The sequence below is a fragment of the Haliotis cracherodii genome, unplaced genomic scaffold, assembly GCF_022045235.1.
Source record: "Haliotis cracherodii isolate W230 unplaced genomic scaffold, xgHalCrac1.p SCAF_4, whole genome shotgun sequence".
Lineage (NCBI taxonomy): Eukaryota > Metazoa > Mollusca > Gastropoda > Lepetellida > Haliotidae > Haliotis > Haliotis cracherodii.
In genome coordinates this window covers 26,593,871-26,614,613 of record NW_027266297.1, presented here as the reverse complement: position 1 = coordinate 26,614,613, position 20,743 = coordinate 26,593,871, and the positions used below count along the sequence as shown (strand labels likewise).

The 20,743-nt window shown below is 39.7% G+C and overlaps 2 protein-coding genes across 2 annotated transcripts; both read right to left on the bottom strand.

Moving 5' to 3' along the window:
* Positions 1 to 796: 796 nt before the first annotated feature.
* Positions 797 to 6,973, bottom strand: LOC139480097 (BTB/POZ domain-containing protein 6-like). The gene is made up of 3 exons (XM_071263114.1): positions 6,936 to 6,973; positions 2,625 to 2,923; positions 797 to 2,218 (listed from the first exon to the last, which is right to left on the bottom strand). Exons 2-3 carry the CDS (start codon positions 2,900 to 2,902, stop codon positions 1,150 to 1,152), a joined length of 1,347 nt encoding a protein of 448 aa, XP_071119215.1. The 5' UTR covers positions 2,903 to 2,923; positions 6,936 to 6,973; the 3' UTR covers positions 797 to 1,149.
* Positions 6,974 to 13,441: 6,468 nt separating this feature from the next.
* Positions 13,442 to 18,777, bottom strand: LOC139480163 (BTB/POZ domain-containing protein 6-like). Its single transcript, XM_071263196.1, has 3 exons — positions 18,746 to 18,777; positions 15,472 to 15,767; positions 13,442 to 15,084 (listed from the first exon to the last, which is right to left on the bottom strand). Exons 2-3 carry the CDS (start codon positions 15,747 to 15,749, stop codon positions 14,079 to 14,081), a joined length of 1,284 nt encoding a protein of 427 aa, XP_071119297.1. The 5' UTR covers positions 15,750 to 15,767; positions 18,746 to 18,777; the 3' UTR covers positions 13,442 to 14,078.
* Positions 18,778 to 20,743: the final 1,966 nt, after the last annotated feature.

Genomic DNA, 20,743 nt, shown 5'->3' with positions numbered 1-20,743 from the left:
CACACTGGCAACAAGGAATTGCAATGCGTTGGAAGCTGTAGAAGGGGACTTTGGGAGCCCTGATGCTAGTTACCTTTCATACGTGATCATCATCAGTAAAGACACCATTTGGTTAGAGTAACAAGGAGTGAGTGAGTGAGTTGGGTTTAACGCCGCTTTTAACAGTATTCCAGTCATATCACGGGAGTTACAAGGAAGAGGTACAGGAAGCTGCACACAAAATGTTGAATCATGTTAATAGAAGACGTGACATATTCTCGCTGAAGTTTGTATTTATAATTAATGCACAACGAAAATAATTTCCATGGAAGCACTATGATGAAAAGAAGAAGGTTGAATATGTACCAAAAGGCCTTAGACAATGATACTAAATAACATTTGTAAATAGCAATCAACATAGAATAGATATATATTCTTCATAGACCAATACCGTCTAACGATGTAGCAAGCAGTTAAACCTTAGCTCTACACATTATAACGATACAGTAGGCAAGTGCTTGCATATTCTATATAGAGATAAAGCTAGCATGTAGTCCAGACTCGTTACAGATAAGATATTGTATGCATCCCAACAATACATATTGAAACCGCCGTTCAGCGTCAACCCGCACGTTTCATAAATACAGCAATTAGTTCACATCTGATAAACATATCTGATAAATAATATAATGTAGACTATACTAATAGTGTGTGTGTGTGTGTGTGTGTGTGTGTGTGTGTGTGTGTGTGTGTGTGTGTGTGTGTGTGTGTGTGTGTGTGTGTGTGTGTGTGTGTGTGTGTGTGTGTGTGTGTGTGTGTAAAATATATACACGTATATATACACATTCAAAAATACAAAGTAACAAAGCAAAGGAAGTATGACATATAGAGACGGCGACCAAAGACTCAGATGTCACGCCTTACTGAAAGAGATATATGTTTTAACTCATCTAAAAACTGAAATGTATTCTTTCAGTACTTGAAGAACACATGCTGGTGTGTAATCTCCTACATTCATATCTACAACTTTGAACTACGTGTGCACAGTGTTTTCATTTTCGACCAGTTGTTGATAATTCATATATCACTGTTTCCCGTGAGGAACTGGTCCGTGGTGCAGATGTATTGTTGCACTGTTTGAAGAACACGTATGTGTGCTAGTTTGCTATCTCACGCTTCCTCTAAAATGAGTCTCGAGATGAGACTTGGGCCATTTTCTTCTGAAACCGATATATGGCACGTGCCAAAGGTGATACTGTTTAGTATGGAAGCGTCAGACAATCCCATTCCACTTGCTGCCCTTTTAATTGTAATTTTATGTCGGATATAACTGTTGAGAGTCACTGCCTTTGACAGTTTCAGTTGGACTTCATTGCGAATACTTCTCCCCAACACGGTCGATACTTCTCTTTGAACCCACGTTTTTTTGTCTTTACCTCGACAGGGACAGAAAGAGTCGATATCATTTTCTAGTCCGCAATACAAATCTGTACATCGACCCCTGGTCGTATGTTTTTGATATAGTGGAATATCATAAATGCAGCTGTCATTGCCAAATGCCCAGAGACCAGTCAGACGCATGTCCTGGCTGCACGAGATGATGGTGCTGCTGGAGTCCTCCTTCTTGTGTCCTATGTGAATAGGGTCTGCATACAGAGCCACCCCCACGTCACGGTTTGACTTTATTTTAAAGGGTGCCACATCAGTATCAGGTGAGATCAGGTAACACAACAACTTGGTACATTCATCGCCCGATATTATTCCAGACGGTACAACTGTTTTAGCAAACAGTTTCATGTCCATTGAGGTAAAGCCAAGCTCGTACACTGTATCTCCAAGAACAAGACGTTTGTTTTCCGGAGTGATCTCCCTTCCTTGACGTTTACATTCTGCCTCAGTCCACGAAAGGACAGCATTGAAACCTGTATCATCTGCTGTTATAAATTTCTCTGCACTTACGACTTTATGAAAACACGAAGCACAAAGTCCGGTAAAGCCAGGGCTCCGAACAGTGACATCTCCATTCTTGACAACAACCTTCAGGGCCCTGTCAAATAGCTTCTCCGCATCAAACACGTGGGCTTGTTCCAGGATGACACAGGCGTTCTCTGCTGTCAGGGAGGAGTTCAGGTAAGTGAGACAGAGACGCTCAAGACCCCCCACGGCGTATTTCTTCGCCAGGTACAACAAACCTGTCACATTCTCGGCGGTGGGCCTTGTGGTGTCTGTGTACAGGTATCTGCAAGTTAGTGAATATAAGTTAATAACCCAACTATTATCCTGGCTACGGGTATAAGCATATACCTAAGAATATAAATGATTATCACATAACAAATGTCATACGTATAATACTACAGTTTATCTTTATATCAATTATGTCCTATCCTCGCTTCTTAACAGTTTGTCAGAGTAATATTTTACAAAATGTGTCGATATAATACACAGACATAAACATGATATCTATACTATACTGAGGTTTACTTATACCTGTTCATATCAGTTTGCTGAAGTTACTCATTTGTTATTGGTGAAATGTTAACACTCAAGATTGTTTTGCTCCCTGATATTATCTCAGTTAAGTTGTGTATTCCAGATGGGCATATGCTTGACGCAGATAAACGAAAAGAAAAATATCCATTCCTTACTTTAACATTTCGGTGAATATTTCTTCTTCCACGTCAGGTATTTTAATTTCCTCTTTCTCCGCCAGGGGGCCACACAGCATGGCGTGGAACACACAACTCCGACTCATCAGCACATATCGGTGAGCTCGGACTAGCTTCTCTTCTTTCCCAACCCGGAAGTTGACGTCACAGGAGTCCTCAGAGGTCAACATGTGGAGGTTACACTGCGCCAAGGACTTCCCACTTTGCCAGTTGTCAACAAACCCGGAGTTGTCTCCCCTTACATCTACAGCGGCCATTGTGTATTTCCTGATTGGTATCTGTTGCGAAGATAAATGCTCATCGGGTTATATGGTAACATATAACTGACAATTCTATTATGGTAAGAAATAAACTTCCCCAAAATACTTTCTTCAATTTCCATCTGTAATCAGCATAATCAGTACCATTCGTGACCAACTCGTGTTATTCCGGGACAAGCCGAATAGCGACTCGTGCCCCTCTCGTTGCCATTTTTGCGACCGTCTTAGCACAAACGGGCGTACCTTAACAATTGTCAACTCGTTGCGTAATGGTTCACATATATTATATATATTTCAGATGCAATTTAAAGCACATCGGGATATGCGGAATTATACAGTATGATGAAACACATTTAATTGTCTTGGGTATATTTTGAGGTGCAAGACGTATGTAAAACCAAAAATTATTTCTGAGGGATTCTTTGACGAAGAACTTGAAATCATACGCGTATTCTGATTTGTTTGTCGAATTTTCGCACAAAACATTCATCGATAGGGGACGAGTCTTCCTTCAGGTTACGGAAAGGGGCGAGTGGTGACGAATGAATCTTACACTTCTTGGAAATGAGGTAAAGCTTGCCTTGGACACATTGGACACAAAAACGTATAACTGAGAAAACGTTAGTCTAGAAAACAGAGAAACCCACTCAAACGTTAGGACAAGACAGTCCCTAAGACACTCTTCAACAGCATACGTGTATTCCATTTACCTGAACTTCATGTAGAGAGTAATTATGATTACGATCATGAAACTTAACACATCTCAGTTTGATTGTAACTTTTTAAAAAGAAATACACAGCGGTGACAGTTTAATAGTGGAACAATCTGAATAGTTCTACTTATCACACTTAACAATATGGATTAATAAGATAATAATCAAGAATTGTCCTCCACTTAGTGCGAGATCATTGGCGTGTGAACCTTCTGCATGATCGTTGTACGTAAGCGATAGGGTGAATCTTAATTTATTATGTACTTCAGTGTGAAAGATTGAGTTTTTCTGAAGTTTAGAAAAGTGATATTTTCATTGCAGTGAACATAAGACTTGATATTCAACTGCAGTGAACATAACATTTGACATTTCACTGCAGTGAACATAACACTTTCACGGAACTGTTGTCATACAAGAGTTACCTCCCCTTAAATTGTCTCCCTTTATCGTACTTCCATATTGTATGACAGATTAATATCACTTCTTGTCGTTTGATATTCTCTCGAAAATGTTTCCATTATAAACTGTAAATGTCTCATTTAACTCGTCAATCGAGACTGTTCGTTTGGTAAAGCCCCATTTTTGTTATTTGACCAGCGTGTATTTCAAGAATATTTTTCGTTAAAGTTTATTTTGTATATAGTCATATCTAAATATATGATAAAGAATTTTGTGACCCTAAATGTTTTTTATACTTTGTTTATATTTTTTAAGATTTTGCAAACACGAAAATACAAGGGGTGGGGAACCGTCCCTGTGTGAATTTACGTTTCCAGGTTTTACATTTCTAATGAAATAATTTAATTTTCCGGTAGGCCTAGACAACAACACATAAAGTATGTAATAAATAGGATAGCCCATGTGTTGAGTGAAATATCACGTTTCTCTCATCTCGTGACGGAGGAAAAGGAGATATTGCCACGAGTGAAAATATCTCCTATCCCGTTTGGGAGGTGGGTGTTAAAAGCTTATTCCATTAGAAGCATTAGATTAGAATCATCCTGATTATGATTGTTTGTTGATATGTGAGTCTGGATTGCACAAATCGGGGTCTGACAGGGTACCTAACGCCGCCAGACAACGAAATCATGCAATAAAAAACAGGCGATAACATGCGATAAACCAAATCCCCGAGACTGACCATTCGATCCGTGTACCCGGTATCATAAAAAGAAAAGAGCCTCTGTATTGTAGCTCACCTTGATATGAAGTCAATTGTTTAAAATGCTGATAGTATACTATTTTCTGCATTTATACTGAAACATACACCATAAATGCCAAAAGCGTATTTTGGGAGAATGTAAGAGCAACAAAAGAAACACAAAAAAGTCAAAACATGGTAAAGCTATAAAATATCGTGAATTGTTAAGCACATGCGCTGAGTACTACTACCAATTGAAACAAAACTGACTGAGCAATGGCAATAAAATATAGTTTCTCGGTATGACTTTCGTGACCGCCGTATTGAATGAAATACGGACTCGTACCTCTTAGGACCAACTCCGTGGTCTAGTGGATAGAGATTCTGCCCGGAGAACATAACGTCGGTTGTTCGATTCACGTTCGCGACGTGCAAAAGGACGTTGAAAGGCGGTACGTGTTCTTACCCTGTCCGGCGCTTGGCATTAAGGGGATAGAATAAGAACTTGTGGGATCGGAGTTTGAGTTCGGCATGGTAGCTCAGTGGGCTAGCACTATAAAACCGACATTTGACCTATCTAGTACAAACAGACAGATAGACAGACACACACGCGCGCCATGCTATCAGGTGCACTAATCTTGAACGCGACGTTAAACACTATTTCACTATTTACCTGACCTCCTACTTCTCGACAATTCAAGTGACATGATCGGTTGAAACAAGCATGTAAATAAACTTGTCAGCTTCATTGGTCAATTGATGTTAGCAAGGCGAGAAAAAGGCATTTTTTAGATAATTTAGGAACATGGTGCAAAGGTCAAATCCAGATTGGTATTTAAATGTCCCGAAGAATTGAACACACAAACTAAAGTTCCATTACATTATGAGAAATATGTTTGAGTAATACCCATAAACATTTTATTTTCAATATGGCTGCCATGACGGCCATGTTGCAAATTGGATTAGAAAGTCATGAACAAATTCAGGGGTATCATAAGTAGAACAATCATTTGATGTTTCAGCTTCTTTCATATAATAGTTTCAGAAAAGCTGTTTACAGGGCCTTGAGCGCATTTTCAGAGAAATAAGAGGATGGTCGAAGTGTCATAGTGAAAATAGGATTTAAAAGCCTTGAATAAATTCAGGTGTCGTCTTTGGTAGGAACAGGCATATGACGTTTCAGCGTAATGACGTCCAGCGGTTTCTGAGAGGAAAATGTGTACATGTGACGCCAACGATGAAGGACGCTCAACAAGCAGCCCATGACATAAGCTCACTTGACTTTGAAAGATCGTGGACCTGAATGGTCGTAGTGACTGCGGAGTCTAGAATAGTATCCACTTGTTGTCGTGACTGCGACGTAAACGTTTGCATTCGTTCACTTACTGAAACTATCCCCTAGCCATACCTGCAAGTGTAGGTTATATTTTACCATAAACCTTCTATAGAGATTTCCCCTTTAAACTTAATCCCGATGCATATAATAAATATAACGTACACATCTAATTTGTATGTATCAACATTCTACGCACCTTATCGAGCTAGTGTAATAGCTATTTTGCCTTCGTGCAAACTAATAATATTTCTTAATTATTGTTACTATTAATATATTCGTTAAGGTTTTATGGTGTATAAAATCCCTATGCCTATCACAAAGTCCGCCAACTATCTCCCTTGAAGAAACTTTTAACTTCCCTATCTCACAAATATCACGGGAGGATGCTAACTGATACATAGGTCAAGGTGATCGTGATGACGTTGTCGGCCTCTGTAATTTCCCTGTATCAGAAATGAAAGTAGACTTCTTGGTATTTCATTGCATATAGCGAAACCGAAAGTAAAATGTTGATACGTTAAAACGTTTGTTTCCTAAAATTCAAACGTTCAACAAAAATATGTTTGTAACGTAAAACAAATGAGTAAAGCCAGAATCGTGTAAGATATGTTGATTTGAGTGGTGATATGTAACTCACACCTCCCACTGTGACACTACACACTGTGACACTACCCACTTTTTCTGTTTCCTTCACATGCTACCATTACAACTTATATTTGAGAAATATGTTTACATATGCGTATTTCACACATGCTGGACATATCAGTCGGCTGTCGTGTTTGCTGCAATCTGTGTCATTTACATCGCAAACACGTCTCGGAGACGTTTTGTCCCACTCACCTTTCTCAGCTTGTTGAACGTGTCGCAAGTCGTCGCATTTGAAATATGAACCCGTCACGTGACCTGTCATAACGCAGCGAGGCAAGAGCGACTGGTTCACTCATGAAAGGGTGTGATTGCTGAGCTTAGAATCATGTTGCTCGTTTTCTGTGTTTTTGTTGTTTGTTTTGTGGGTGAGTTTCTGCTGGGATTTTTGGTAAACATGCATTATCTTCAGATGTGTATTTCTATTACGTCAGCTGCGAAAATAGAAATAAACTGAGAACTGTGAGGCGCCGTTTTACAACATTCCCTATTGTATTATATCAATACTTCATTTATTGATATCAGGAATTCGATTGTATATCCGATGTAATTTTAGATATCACTAAATCTAATTATTGATATAAATAATGAATTATTTATGTCACAAATTCAAGTTTTTGATATCACTAATTTAATTTCAGGCACCACATATTCGGAATGTATTATTGATATCAAAACATCGAATTTGTGAAATCAATAATTCACGTCTAGGCTCATGAGAAAAATGAATTCTCCCTTAAAGTCATACCGCAGTAAATAATTGAGTTACTTGTCAAAATATTGTCTGTCTCGCTTATCACGCTTAAAGTACATTGGATATATTGATTTGGGAGTGGTGAATAATCATCCTTATTGAAGAATTGGCAAGAGTGAACGGATACAAACGCATCAACACAAGTCCACTTTGCCAGGAGTCTAATGGAAAATTAGACGAACATCTAGTCTCTCAAATGAACATATTTTACAGACAAAAGCAGTTGTTCAATTATAGTTAAGAAATCAGAGCCCAGAGCCTCTCTTCATTTTCAGATATTCAAGGCATGCCAAATATCATAGAATTGGATATATTTGTTTCAGGGCATGTATGACAGGGTAATGGAAGATGTGGGCTCTTCAATCAGACTTTCTCGAACATTCAGAACAAAGTTGTGAATGAAAAACGAAACAAGTCTATATCTTTCCCAAACATAAAACTTTGGAGACCTACAACACATTATTTTTTATACATCCAGCGTGTCCAGTGAACATTTATCAGTTTGTGTAAAACCTGAGAACAAATGCAATTTGAGGATCAGATCGACCCCCGAATTCCAAGTGGTCCGCGCCTCAATACCAATGACTAGAATTGGTAGCATAATAATGCTTGAAAAGTAACCAGTAACAAAAATGTACTATATCCATTCCATGGCACATAACAGTATGGGTAATGGAACTCTGGTTAATATGGTTAACATCTGTAAGTTTATATTAATAAAAGAATAACTTTTCTCTCGTGCAGTGTTTACATGGCTGATCTTGTAATGGGGTATCGGGTATTTCACAAAAGAATCTCAGCGATTCAGCCCTCATAACTCCCATACTCCAACATAAACTTAGGACAGTCTCGTGCTAGGATATACATCTCTGGTTCCACAACTATGTCTTTGAGCTGTTGAAACCAATGGTCACTGATTTGCCATTTTGTTTATTCCAGCTTTACGTTTAACTTCCCTATCTCACAAATATCACGGGAGGATATTAACAGATACATAGATCAAGGTGATCGTAATGACGTTGTCGGTCTCTGTAATTTCCCTGTATCAGAAATGAAAGTAGACTTCTTGGTATTGCATTGCATACCGAAAACGAAAGTATGATGTTGATACGTGAAAACGTTTGTTGGTGATATGTAACTCCCACCTCCCACTGTGAAACGTCCCACTGTTGTAAGGGAGCCTAGGGTATTTCACAAAACAATCTCAGCGATTCAGGCCTCATAACTCCCATACTCCAACATAAACTTAGGACAGTCTCGTGCTATCTCCACAACTATGTCTTTGAGCTGTTGAAAGCAATGGTCACTGATTTGTCATTTTGTTTATTCCAGCTTTACGAGGACACTTCACACTGGTAATGAATAACTAATGTTTAACATGTTTAACAATCCATTATCTTAATTTCACATTCAAAGGGACACTAAAGATGATTTTGACACAAAGGAGCCACGGGAGGTGACTGCCAGACTCTGTACTGGAACAGGTAACCAATTGAGGACCTGCAATCAGCCTAGCCCCTATCCAAACTACATGCCTCGGCTGGCATTTGGCTCCAAAGTAAAGATTTCAACTAAAATAAAACGAAATAACAAGAAGAAGAAATTGGGGGGGGGGGGGGGGGGGGTCGTCTCCGGCGCCGCGATTCGCTGTGCAGGGTTTCACCGAAATGGTAAACGTCTGCCACCTACATCACTTCAGCCTTTCCTCCCACATCAAGCTGACACGCCGCGATATAACTGTAATACTGTTAAAAGCGGCGTTAAACCCAACTCACTCACTCACTCACACCCTCAACATGTAAATTAGTATAGTTCTGAAATGCTTGTTTTTTCATTGAGACATTGCATTAACTGCTCTGGAAGTACAAACAAGGGATCTAGAATCTAGAACTTCTTTATAAACATCTGAACTGACTATACGATAAAAACAAAGCAAAAGAAAAATATTTTACAATAATTTATTTCACATTACAATAACCAAGCTATATGCTACATAATGCCACAGATACATTATAATATTGTAACATGAATGATAAGCGTGAAGATTAAATAAAGAATACACGTGAGAAATACATATATTTACTTAAAATCAAATCTGTTATAAAGCACATGTATTTTTCCCCTATATTCATAAACCGACGAAAGATTGTCCTTTTCGATAGTACGTGTAATATAATACTAAAGGATTTGACGTTGTGGAGATCTTTTTCATAATTCATGAATTGATAATTGAAATGTCAAACCCATGTACATGTAAATGAGTGATTTCTAATAAAGACACGGTGTCATCACAAGTAATCGCAAAAATGATTGTGTCCATAAAACAATTCGCCCAAGCTGGGGGCTACATTGTATCGCATATGAGTGCATGAATACATGCAAATTCCACATAAAAAAATCTGTGGACCAAAACCTTCCTCCTCCATGCAAATAAACACATTGTGTCTTTACGGCAAAACATGGCATCCCTGACTTACCCTTCTTCTCCCTGTGTCTCGCCCCTATGTCTATTTCCCCACATGCTCCATTCATGCACTTCAGATATATACGTCCCCAATATCCATATAGGTCAAAGGAAAAGGACCCAATCTACAGTACTTGCAGGGTACGAGATTGGAAAGAAGTTACCGGAACTCGACGACCCTTCGTCCTTCCTTCCTTCCGTCACTGTTGGCGTATTTGCAGAGTTTAATATTACGAAAAAGAGGACAGTTGTCGTCCTTCCAAGGATGGCCAAAACAAACATATACAACCTGATAATTGTGATCAATTATCAAGTATTCCCTTTGTCTTTGTCTTTTTGAATCGGCCACATCGGTCTTTGTCAGCAGCCAGTTTGTTTACAATATGGGGGATAACGCTTACTTCGTATTACGTCACCCGAACATTGCCGATGTCGGAAATATCGGGATATGGCATCGTTTGGGCGAAATGTCTCATTATACATGTGTTTTCATGTATGTAGATGTCACTGAGTATTGAATTTGGAAGAGTTGAAATATTGAATCACTAACCCTTGCTGATCTGAAAACAAATGTTTATCGACATTGTATAAAAACAAGTTATCAGTAAGTGTCTGTAGGACTATCTCTCTTCGTGAAGTCTCACAGACAGACATGAAATGTCATGACTTATGATAGGATGGATGACGCTATGATACCATGGATGATGTCTTATGTTTCTGTGATATCAGAACCAGCTTTGTTAGGAGAATATTGGAAAAACCAACTAAAATAATTTTGTTCTGACAGATATTGACCATGTAGATCAAATTCAATAATTAATACTAGTGGATTATTTTTCGCCAAGCTCAATGGCAAATTGTTGTTTGAAGGAAGATAATAATAATAATAATAATAAGAAGAAGAAGAAGAAGAAGAATTTTAGTAGTAGTAGTAGTTGTAGTAGTAGTAATAGTAGTAGTAGTAGTAGTAGTAGTAGTAGTAGTAGTAGTAGTAGTAGTAAAAAACAAGATATAATAATCACAACATTATAGGTTTGATTCCCCACATACTGTCAATGTGTGAATCCCATTGTCCCTGTTATAGTTATTGCTGCAATTCATCTGAGAGCAGCACCAACTTGACTCATTTCTTGACTACTGACCTACTCCAACAAACCTGTCTGACATTTACAATATTATTCAGTATTAATTCAACGAATAGTAGCCTGCCTCCGTGGTCTAGTGGTAAAGCGCCCGCCCGGGGAGTATAAGTTCCCGTGTTTCATCCCCGGCCGCGTCATACCAAAAGACGTTAAAATATGGTACTTGTTGCCACCCTGTCTGGCGCGGCATAAAGGGGCTAAAATAAGGGGTTTTTTTCCTTTCAGCCCGGGACCCACGCTCTCTAATATTCCAGCTGTATGAGTGTGGTCTGTAAATAATCGAGTCTGGACCAGACAATCCAGTGATTGACAACATGAGCATCAATCCACGCAGTTGGGATAGTTTACGATGACATGCATCAACCAAGTCAGCAGACCTCACCACCTGATCCCGTTAGTCGCCCCTTACAATAAGCATAGTCGACTTGCTTGCTAAAGACCTATTCCATGTACGGATTTACTTCATTGTAGCAGGGGCGGTCGGGTAGCCCAGTGGTTAAAGCGTTCGCTCGTCACGCCGAAGACCCGGGTTCGAATCCCGACATGGATACAATGTGTGAAGCCCATTTCTGGTTCCCCCCGCCGTGATATTGCTGGAATATTGCTAAAAGCGGCGTAAAACCAAACTCACTCACTCACTTCATTGTAGCTATTACTTTGAATAGTTAAGTTATGAAAAAATATTATGAACTTTACCACTGTAGATATGTCAATGCCAACAGTATCATGTATGCCACTATAATTGTGTCAACTAAATACCCCATGTTCCTTGAAAACAATAAGAAATGTTTCGGGGAGTCATTGTTGTGAAAACATATTACTAGACTTCTTTTCATAATATGTTTTCTACTTTTATATTACGTAGATATTTAAACTGAAATGTGTCATATTCCCATTCCTCATTCTGAAGGTACCACATGCAAATTATAATTTGTTTTATCTTCTGGGTTACACATGTGCGCATTTCTGGTGTCCCCCGCCGTGATATTGCTGGAATATTGCTAAAAGCGGCGTAAAACCACACTCACTCACTCACTCACTACCCATGTGCGCTTTAAGACAGTAATGATCTTGTCAAAACAATGCTGTTTAAACATTTTAGGTGCTATGGTGCTTTGAATGATTGTTTGCCATGGTTTAAAAAGGCTAGACCACTCGCGCTCCGATCCTAGGGGTTTAACTAACATGCCAATCATTAAACTATAGACCCGAATGGTTCTCGTACTTGAAATGCCGCTGCAAATCATTATATGTTATCTTCACTTGTAACGTCATTTGTTACTTACTTGTTTTTTGGTTGCAGTTTACATTCAGCAGCTGTCAACAGGGAGCACAGAATGACCAAGAAAAGAGCATTATTAACGTATTGTAAAACTTACTACAAGCTCAGTAAATATATTATTGCAGTTATGAGAAGCAGATTAGTAAATATAACTTATTAAATTGGTATAATTTACTACTTAAGCCAGTAGTTTTTTGAAAGGGGGGATAGTAATCTCTACTTTGCATATCTACGATAGGCTACCTACTTATCTGACCCGTGAAGATTCCGGGGTAAAATAGGTCTTCAGCAACCCATGCTTGCCGTAAAAGGTGGCTATGCTTGTCGACGTTAAACAACCAACCAACCAACCTACTTATTTTGTTTGCATTATTCCAGCTATGTGACGGCGGTCTGTAAATAATCGAGTCTGCACCAGACACTCAAGTGATTCACATCATAAGCATAAATCCACGCAATTGGGATCGATGACATGCTTCAACCAAGTCAGCGAGCCTGACCATCCGATCCCGTTAGTCGCCTCTTACCACAAGCATAGTCATATAACCCGTATGTGTTACCATATGTCTCTGCACGTGACAAGACTTTCGTGTGGGTTCTCACAGAGCGCCTCAGTTCCACAGCATAGGGGAATGCTTGGCTGAATGACACCATGGTCAGTGAGATCCAGCCTAGAGATGCCTGGTCAAGACGGGTATGTGTTGGGATGTACAGTTGTCTTCACATTCTTTGACCCTGACCATTCAGGCATCATCATCTTCCGAAAGGAGATCATTTGAGTTACAAAGGTACAGGAAGCTGTACACAAAATAATTAATAAAATCACATAAAGAGAAGACATGGTGTATTCTAGGTTAAGTAGTTTTTAACAATTAATGCTGAACGAAAATATTATCCACTGAAGCAGTGTGATGAAAAGAAACGTATCCAAACACATAATAGGTTGACACAAATCATAATTTCTGAAATAGCAATCAATATAGAAGAGAAATATTCTACATAGACTTATACATTCTAGAGATATGGAAAGCAATTAAAGTTTATCTACACATTGTGGAGATACAACAGGTATACATATTATATAGAGTGGTATGTAAACTGTCGTTCAAAAGAAAGCACACCAAGTAGCAATTAGTCAAATTACTTCATAAAGTAAAACATAGAAATGAAATCGTGGTGAAATATGTTGCACAAATACAACCAATTGTATTCGATGAAATAAAGCTTCCGAAAGTGTAAATTGTAATGAAAACGTGCATTTTCAGAAAACGTCGTAACGAACACAGTAAACCAAAGCAGAAAAAAGATATGCCTCGTTTAACAGCAATCCACAGATATGGTATGGTTTGTCCAGTGATTGATATCACAAGCATCGATCCACGCAACTGGGATACGATGACATGCATCAACCAAGTCATCGAGCCTGACCACCCGATCCCGTTAGTCGCCTCTTACGACAAGCATGGGTTGCTGAAGACCTATTCTATCGCGGATCTTCACAGGATCCGTTGGTATGGCCCAGGAGGCCACGCATGGCCGCATGGCCGCATGGCAAGTACATTAGGATGTACCCGTGTTTATATGACCAGGTTGATGCGACGTTTACGGCAGAAAGGTCAGACAACTGGCAGGCCTAGAAGTGGACCACATGTGACCACGCCCATAGAAGACATCCGGAACCGCTTCATCACACATCTCAGATTTTTTCCAACATGAGTCTCGAGATGAGACCAGGTCCACTTTGTTCTGCAACTGATATCTGACATTTACCAAGTGAGATGTTGTTGAATACAGAAGAACCTGACCATCCATTTTTAATTGACGTTCTTGTCATTTCAATTTTATATCTGAAATCATTGTATAGAGAAAATGGCTGTCGCAGTTGTAGTTGGACTTCATTGGAAATACTTCTCTCTAACACAGTTGATACTTCTCTTGGAACCCACATCTTAACAGAAGTAAAACCTCTGTAACTGGCATTTGTCTGCTGTTCTTCATACAGAGAAATGTTGTATGTGCAGCTGGCATTACCAAATGCCCAGAGACCAGTCAGACGCATGTCCTCGCTGCATTGGATGATGAAGCTGGAATTCTTCTGACTGTGTCCTGTGTGAATTCGATCTGCATACAGAGCCACCCCCATGTTAAGTTTTGACTTCATTTTGAATGGCGCCACATCAGTATCAGGTGAGATGAGGTAACACAACAACTTGGTACATTCATCCCCCGATAATATTCCAGACGGTACAACCGTTTTAGCAAACAATTTCATGTCCATTGAGGTAAAGTCAACTTCATACACTGTTTCCCCAAGGACAAGACGTTTGTTTTCCGGAGTGATCTCCCTTCCTTGACGTTTACATTCTGCCTCAGCCCACGAGAGGGCAGCATTGAAAGCTGTATCATCTGTCGCTATAAATTCCTCTGCACTTACAACTTTATGAAAACACGAACCACAAAGACCGGTAAAGCCAGCGACATCTCCATTCTGTACAATGAACTTCAGAGCCCCGTCAAAGAGTTCCTCCTCATCAAACACGTGGGCTTGTTCCAGGATGACACAGGCGTTCTCTGCTGTCAGGGAGGATACCAGGTATGTCACACACAGACGCTCCAGGACCCCCACGGCGTACTTCTTGGCCAGGTACAACACACCTGCCACATTCTCAGCAGTCAGCGATGACGTGTCTGTGTACAGGTACCTGCAAATCGGTGCAAATAAAAGACTCACTATTGTTCAGGCTACGTGTTTGTGCATGTACCTTAACAACGCAGAATTGCCAAACGTTTACATACATATTTTGATATCAATCATGTCATAGCTCCACTTCTAAACAGTCGGTTAATGTTATACTTACAATATGTCTTCATATTAAAATTCACATCCCTTCCAAATAAAATCCAAGATTTCAAGATCCTGAGCCTGTTATAGTGTTAAGTATAAAGAGTAAAGAATATTGAAGTAACTCACTTGCTGCTAATTGTTACATGCTTGTTTAACGGCCAGTATGTCATTTACGTTGGCAAGTTATTCCAGATGGTCATATACATCAGGCAGATTAGCAAATAAGATAATACCCATTCCTTACCTCAACATTTCAGTGAATGTTTCTTCCTCCACGTCAGGTACCTTGATGTCTTCTTTCTCCGCCAGGGGGCCACACAGCATGGCGTTGAACACACAACTCCGACTCATCAGCACATATCGGTGAGCTCGGACTAGCTTCTCTTCTTTCCCAACCCGGAAGCTGACGTCATAGGAGTCCTCAGAGGTCAACATGTAGAGATTACACTCCGCCAAGGACTTCCCACCCTGCCAGTTGTCAACAAACCCGGAGTTGTCTCCCCTTATTTCTTCAGTGTCCATGGTGTTTCTGACTGTTATCTGTTGGGACGATAAGATGGGGGATTATATCAATGGTTGCCATGGTGTACAGAAAAGTGTTCCTGATTGGTACCTGGTCAAACCATGACAATCATTCTTGGAATGGACAGTCACGAAAACAGTCTTCAACTATACACGAGTATCCCCGTTCCCGTAACTTCATCAAGGTTTACGATCATGAGTGAGTGAGTTACGCTTTCAGAAATGTTCCAACAATATCACGACGGGGGACACTGTACCAATGTGGGGAATCACACAAACCCGCGGCATCGTCGTGAGGAGCTGACGCTGTAACCACTAGGCTACCCCACTACCTCTTACGATCATGAAGGGTTTACCCCAAAGTCTAGACTCATTTCTTTTTATGCTACGTTTCAATTTGTTTTTCTTTTTAAGTTTACACGATATACAGTTTTTCAATTGGACGAGAGGTCGGTCCATACGTTTTCACCAGACCGTGTTCTTGAAATGACGTAAACACTCACGCACTACTTCCACATTCCTGGGGAAACCCCTGGGAATTCCCAACCACGAATACATACAAAACCATTTGGGTCCCTTTAGACCCTTTATTCTGGAACTCGGCGTTTTAATATACATTGAGAAACGTCAGTGCAGTTTGACTGCAAGATCGTTCACAAATACCCTCGCTACGATCCATCCTAGTGAAGAAAACGAAGAAATGCACACCCAACTATCGTTGTATCGACTCAATCTGTGTCTAGGTCGACAGTGACAGTCTTCAGCAATCTATGTATTCACCTTAGTGTCTATTTGACACATCTTTAACCACCTTTCAATGATCGGCCAATTGATCCATGATGACTAAAGCATGTAACCGCCACAGGTTCATTTACAACTTCCGAAATCTCTCCCGTCACGTTTATCGTGTTAGCCATTTTGACGTCTTGTACTCGATGTATATGTATTACGACGCGCTGTCATTGTGACTGACTTACTGAGGTAGTTCTTAACAGACCTGCCTCACCTAATGATGATAATATTTGAATACATGTGTTCTGTCAGATGTCACCTCTCTCTTTGAGGAACTGTTTTATTCCGCGATACAGCTGCAAGCTCCGACGTTCATACAGTTTGGCCCTCACTCTATGAAGGTTCATACTCCAATGAAGTCACACAAAGTGAAAGTCAATTCTTAATTAAACTACATAGCTGTAAATGTTTAGATGTGTCAACACTTGCATATTCATGTCATACACGCCCCATGGTATGGGTACATTAGGTAATATTAAAGAACCATTCTTTCACTTTGTGCGAGTTCATTGGATTATGAACAGTCGTAGAGCGAGGGTCCAACCACTGAGGAAGTGAGTGGGTGTACGTTATTTTATGCAACAGTCCAACACCATTACGGAGACCCGTAAACATTCCATTCTTGGTCAGGAAACCAGTGGTTGATAGCATGAGCAATGACCATCGGTACAATGTAACACGATCATTAAATCGCCCATTATAACCACCCACTAATCGGCTGTTACGACAAGCATGGGGTTTTCGGTGGACCTATTTTTCTCAAGAATACGCTCATAGAATATGTTACCACAAGAAGAATGTTGAATGTGGACAAATTTACCCTTTTCGCGAACACCTTGTGTCATCATTGATTTTCATGCATCCATTCATAAAGTTGTTATCACTGTTTTGTGACCAATGAAATCTGTTTCGGCGAATAATCGAGACTCTTTATTCTTTTTTTGTGATGACGTTTGGAATTGAGGAATTACAATACGTTTATTCCGAAATAATCATTCATATTTTATCAAGTTACCCATATGAGAAGCGTTTCTCGAGCTATAGCAGATTTTGTGACAAGTTAAAAGAATGTGTATACAGTGATGTAATTGACGGACAACATTATATATGCCAATACAGCTTTATCAAAGTAAATCTTTAACCACTAGGCTACCCGACCGCCCTTCACGGTGGCTGAATGGTTTCAGACAATTACACTCGCTGTTATCCGGTCATTTGGGGCAGTGATTTAACTTAAATACTGTTCAAAGGAGCAGGACTTCTTGTTAACTCACAAATTATTTCAAAATAACCATAAACTACCGTACAACACTAATCTTCATGATAAAAGCAATATCATAGTTCTGAAAGCTTAATTGCTCCTGAGTCAAAATGACGTTTTATAGAGATGAATATCATTGAACAGTTAGGCAAGACCTGTCTTTAGCCTCGACCCTGTGGAGTCAAATTATATGTATTTGATATGTATTTGTATATGATTTACTTCTCAAGGCGTGTCTAAGTAAAAACTGTGGTTGAAATGTAATACAAAACAATATGGCGGTAGTGCGTGGAGTCAAATTATATGTATTGTACTCATTACCAATCTCGAACCTTATTCACTCATCTGCGAGGAATGGTCTATACACACAAGTAGTCACAATCATTTTCCCATTTTATCTGCATCAATCATAAAGTCTACACAATGCCCACGCTTGCCACCAAGTCCGTCATTTATCGCCCTTGAATGCAATTGTTTACTTACTCGCCCTAAATAACACATACAGGATAGTATCTGTACATTTTGACTGCCCACAGGTCAAGGTTACGAAACAACCTAGTCAGTCTGTGTAAATTCTTATCAGGCATGAACATAGATTTCCTTGTTTTGCATCGCAGATATCAAAACCCAAATTAATCACTATTTTTCATGTTGACACATATGTGGTTGGAGTTCCGATATCAAAACGTCTATGTATTCTACACAAGAATAGTATTATTACTAAAGTGACTGATCTGAGACCTAATTAGGGGCGTGTACGATAGGTTGTTTTGATAGATCTGTAACTCTCACACTGTGACACCTCCCACTGTTCCTGTTCAGGAAATGCTACCATTGGAACTTCTAACTGAGAAATGTCTTTACATACACATGTTTTACACATACTGGACAGCCTGTTGTCATATTTACAGTTTCGTACTGATTCAATAAAACACCTACTCACCTGGATCAACGTGTGCTAAGCTATGATGTCACATTTGTACTGTGAACTTGCCTCTGCATCGCGTGATTTTGATAACGCAACAAGGCAAAACCGATTGTCAGGTTGTCTGAAAGGGTATGCACGTCTCACTGGTTGATAGAGATGGGTTGAGATTCGCTGACACAAATTTGTGGAAAGTGGACGCCACGCATGCTGTGACGATGCCGGGCATCTTTGCCACGTAGTTTTCTTTTGTACATGTGCTGTATGTACTGCTGGCAGTCATGTGTACATATGTTACTGTTACAGCGCCACCCCCACATCTATCATGGACCGTGCCACTCATTGATATTTACGAGGAGAAGATGGGTTTATCTTTCGAACCCGGCCAATGCTGTTTGTCTACTGACCTCCTTATGAAAATAACATAAACATCATAATGAACCATAATTTACTAAACCCAAATACCGTTTTATTGAATCGCTCCAGTATTTTGCGAACCAACATTTAAATTGAACTCCTGGATCTGCCACTTCTCAAGGCGTGTCTAAGTAAAAACTGTGGTTGAAATGTAATACAAAACAATATGGCGGTAGTGCGTATATCCAAGTAAAGCGATCTAGCGAGCATGGAGGTTTTTTTTGTATCTCTTCGGGTGATTCAGAAGCATGTACACTATATGTGTGTTTCTAGTTGCAGAAGGCAAAGTGGATAAGTTTAAGCTTTAGTCTTTCAGTCTTTCGGTTTGCATTTAGTGTAAGCCACTGACTTCCATTCTGTCCGAGTCCATTAATTGGAGTATGTGAATGTTAGGCCACGATCAGCAATAGTACAAATACATCACGGCGTATTATAGATAATCGAGGCATTGCAAACCAGTGGTTGATAGCTTGAGCAACTATCAACGACACGGTGACAAACTGTCAGCAAGATCACTCAATGTAATTAAAGCGACAAAAACCCTTTCCATATCCAATACAAATCTCTGCATAAAGCAGAGTCGATTGTACGATTCCGACAATATCATGAGCATGTGTATATGAATCACTATCAAAAAGTAATGATTCCAGGTGTTCGCGAAAAGGTGAGCGTATCCTGCTCCACCGCTGTCACCCGTAACAAACACATGCAAAGGCAAGTCAATTGTATACCTGAAAAAAGTCAAAATAGGGAGTTGCATCGGACATCATTTTTGTCACTGATGCGTCAATTTTAGAAATGTCTACTTTACCATGAAACTTACTGATGCCTTGAATACTGTAGCCGTGATCAAACAACTTCTGAGCAAGAGTTGTATGACGCTCTTTAAAATCTTGGTAGAAAGAGCATGCTAAAAAATATGAAATGTAGACATCAAGGGACGGAACTGCGGGAATATTGCTCTCGAGATCAGGGGAAATTGGAACTATTGGAACTATTGGAAAGTTGAAGTCACCCCTCTTGGCATACAGCCCTGTGGGGAGTGTTTCATCACTCTGGGTCTAAAAAATATGCTCTCTCGTTGGTCTCCTTTATTTCTAGTGCAGGTGGATAAATCAGCGGAAGGGAACTGGCTATTTGATGGTTATTGAACATCAGATCATCGATATACCAGAAGTATACTTTAGTAAACTTATTGGCAAAATTACCCTGTTTTGACTTTGCCAATCCAAGCATATCGAAACAGGTCAGCAAGAAGAGAAGTGCAATTGGTGTCTATGGGGATGCCTACCTTTTGCCTATATGTCTTACCCCAAACCGTTATCAATAGCGAAGTTGAGCATTTCACATATCGTTTTCTCAGTAAACTTGGCAGATGGCAATTTGACCCGAACCTGTGAAGATAAACATGTAATATCTCTGTCTCTTTGTAAGAATGTTCATGGAGCATTGGGAGTCCAGTAAAACAAAGAGGAATGGACATGTCTTCACGTTTTAAAGTCAAGTAAAAAATTGATAGTACTGATGCATGTTGTTTTGCAGATTTCTTCCCACGTTAACAGGGGGCACGGTTGGCCCAGTCGTATAAGACGCCGCGAT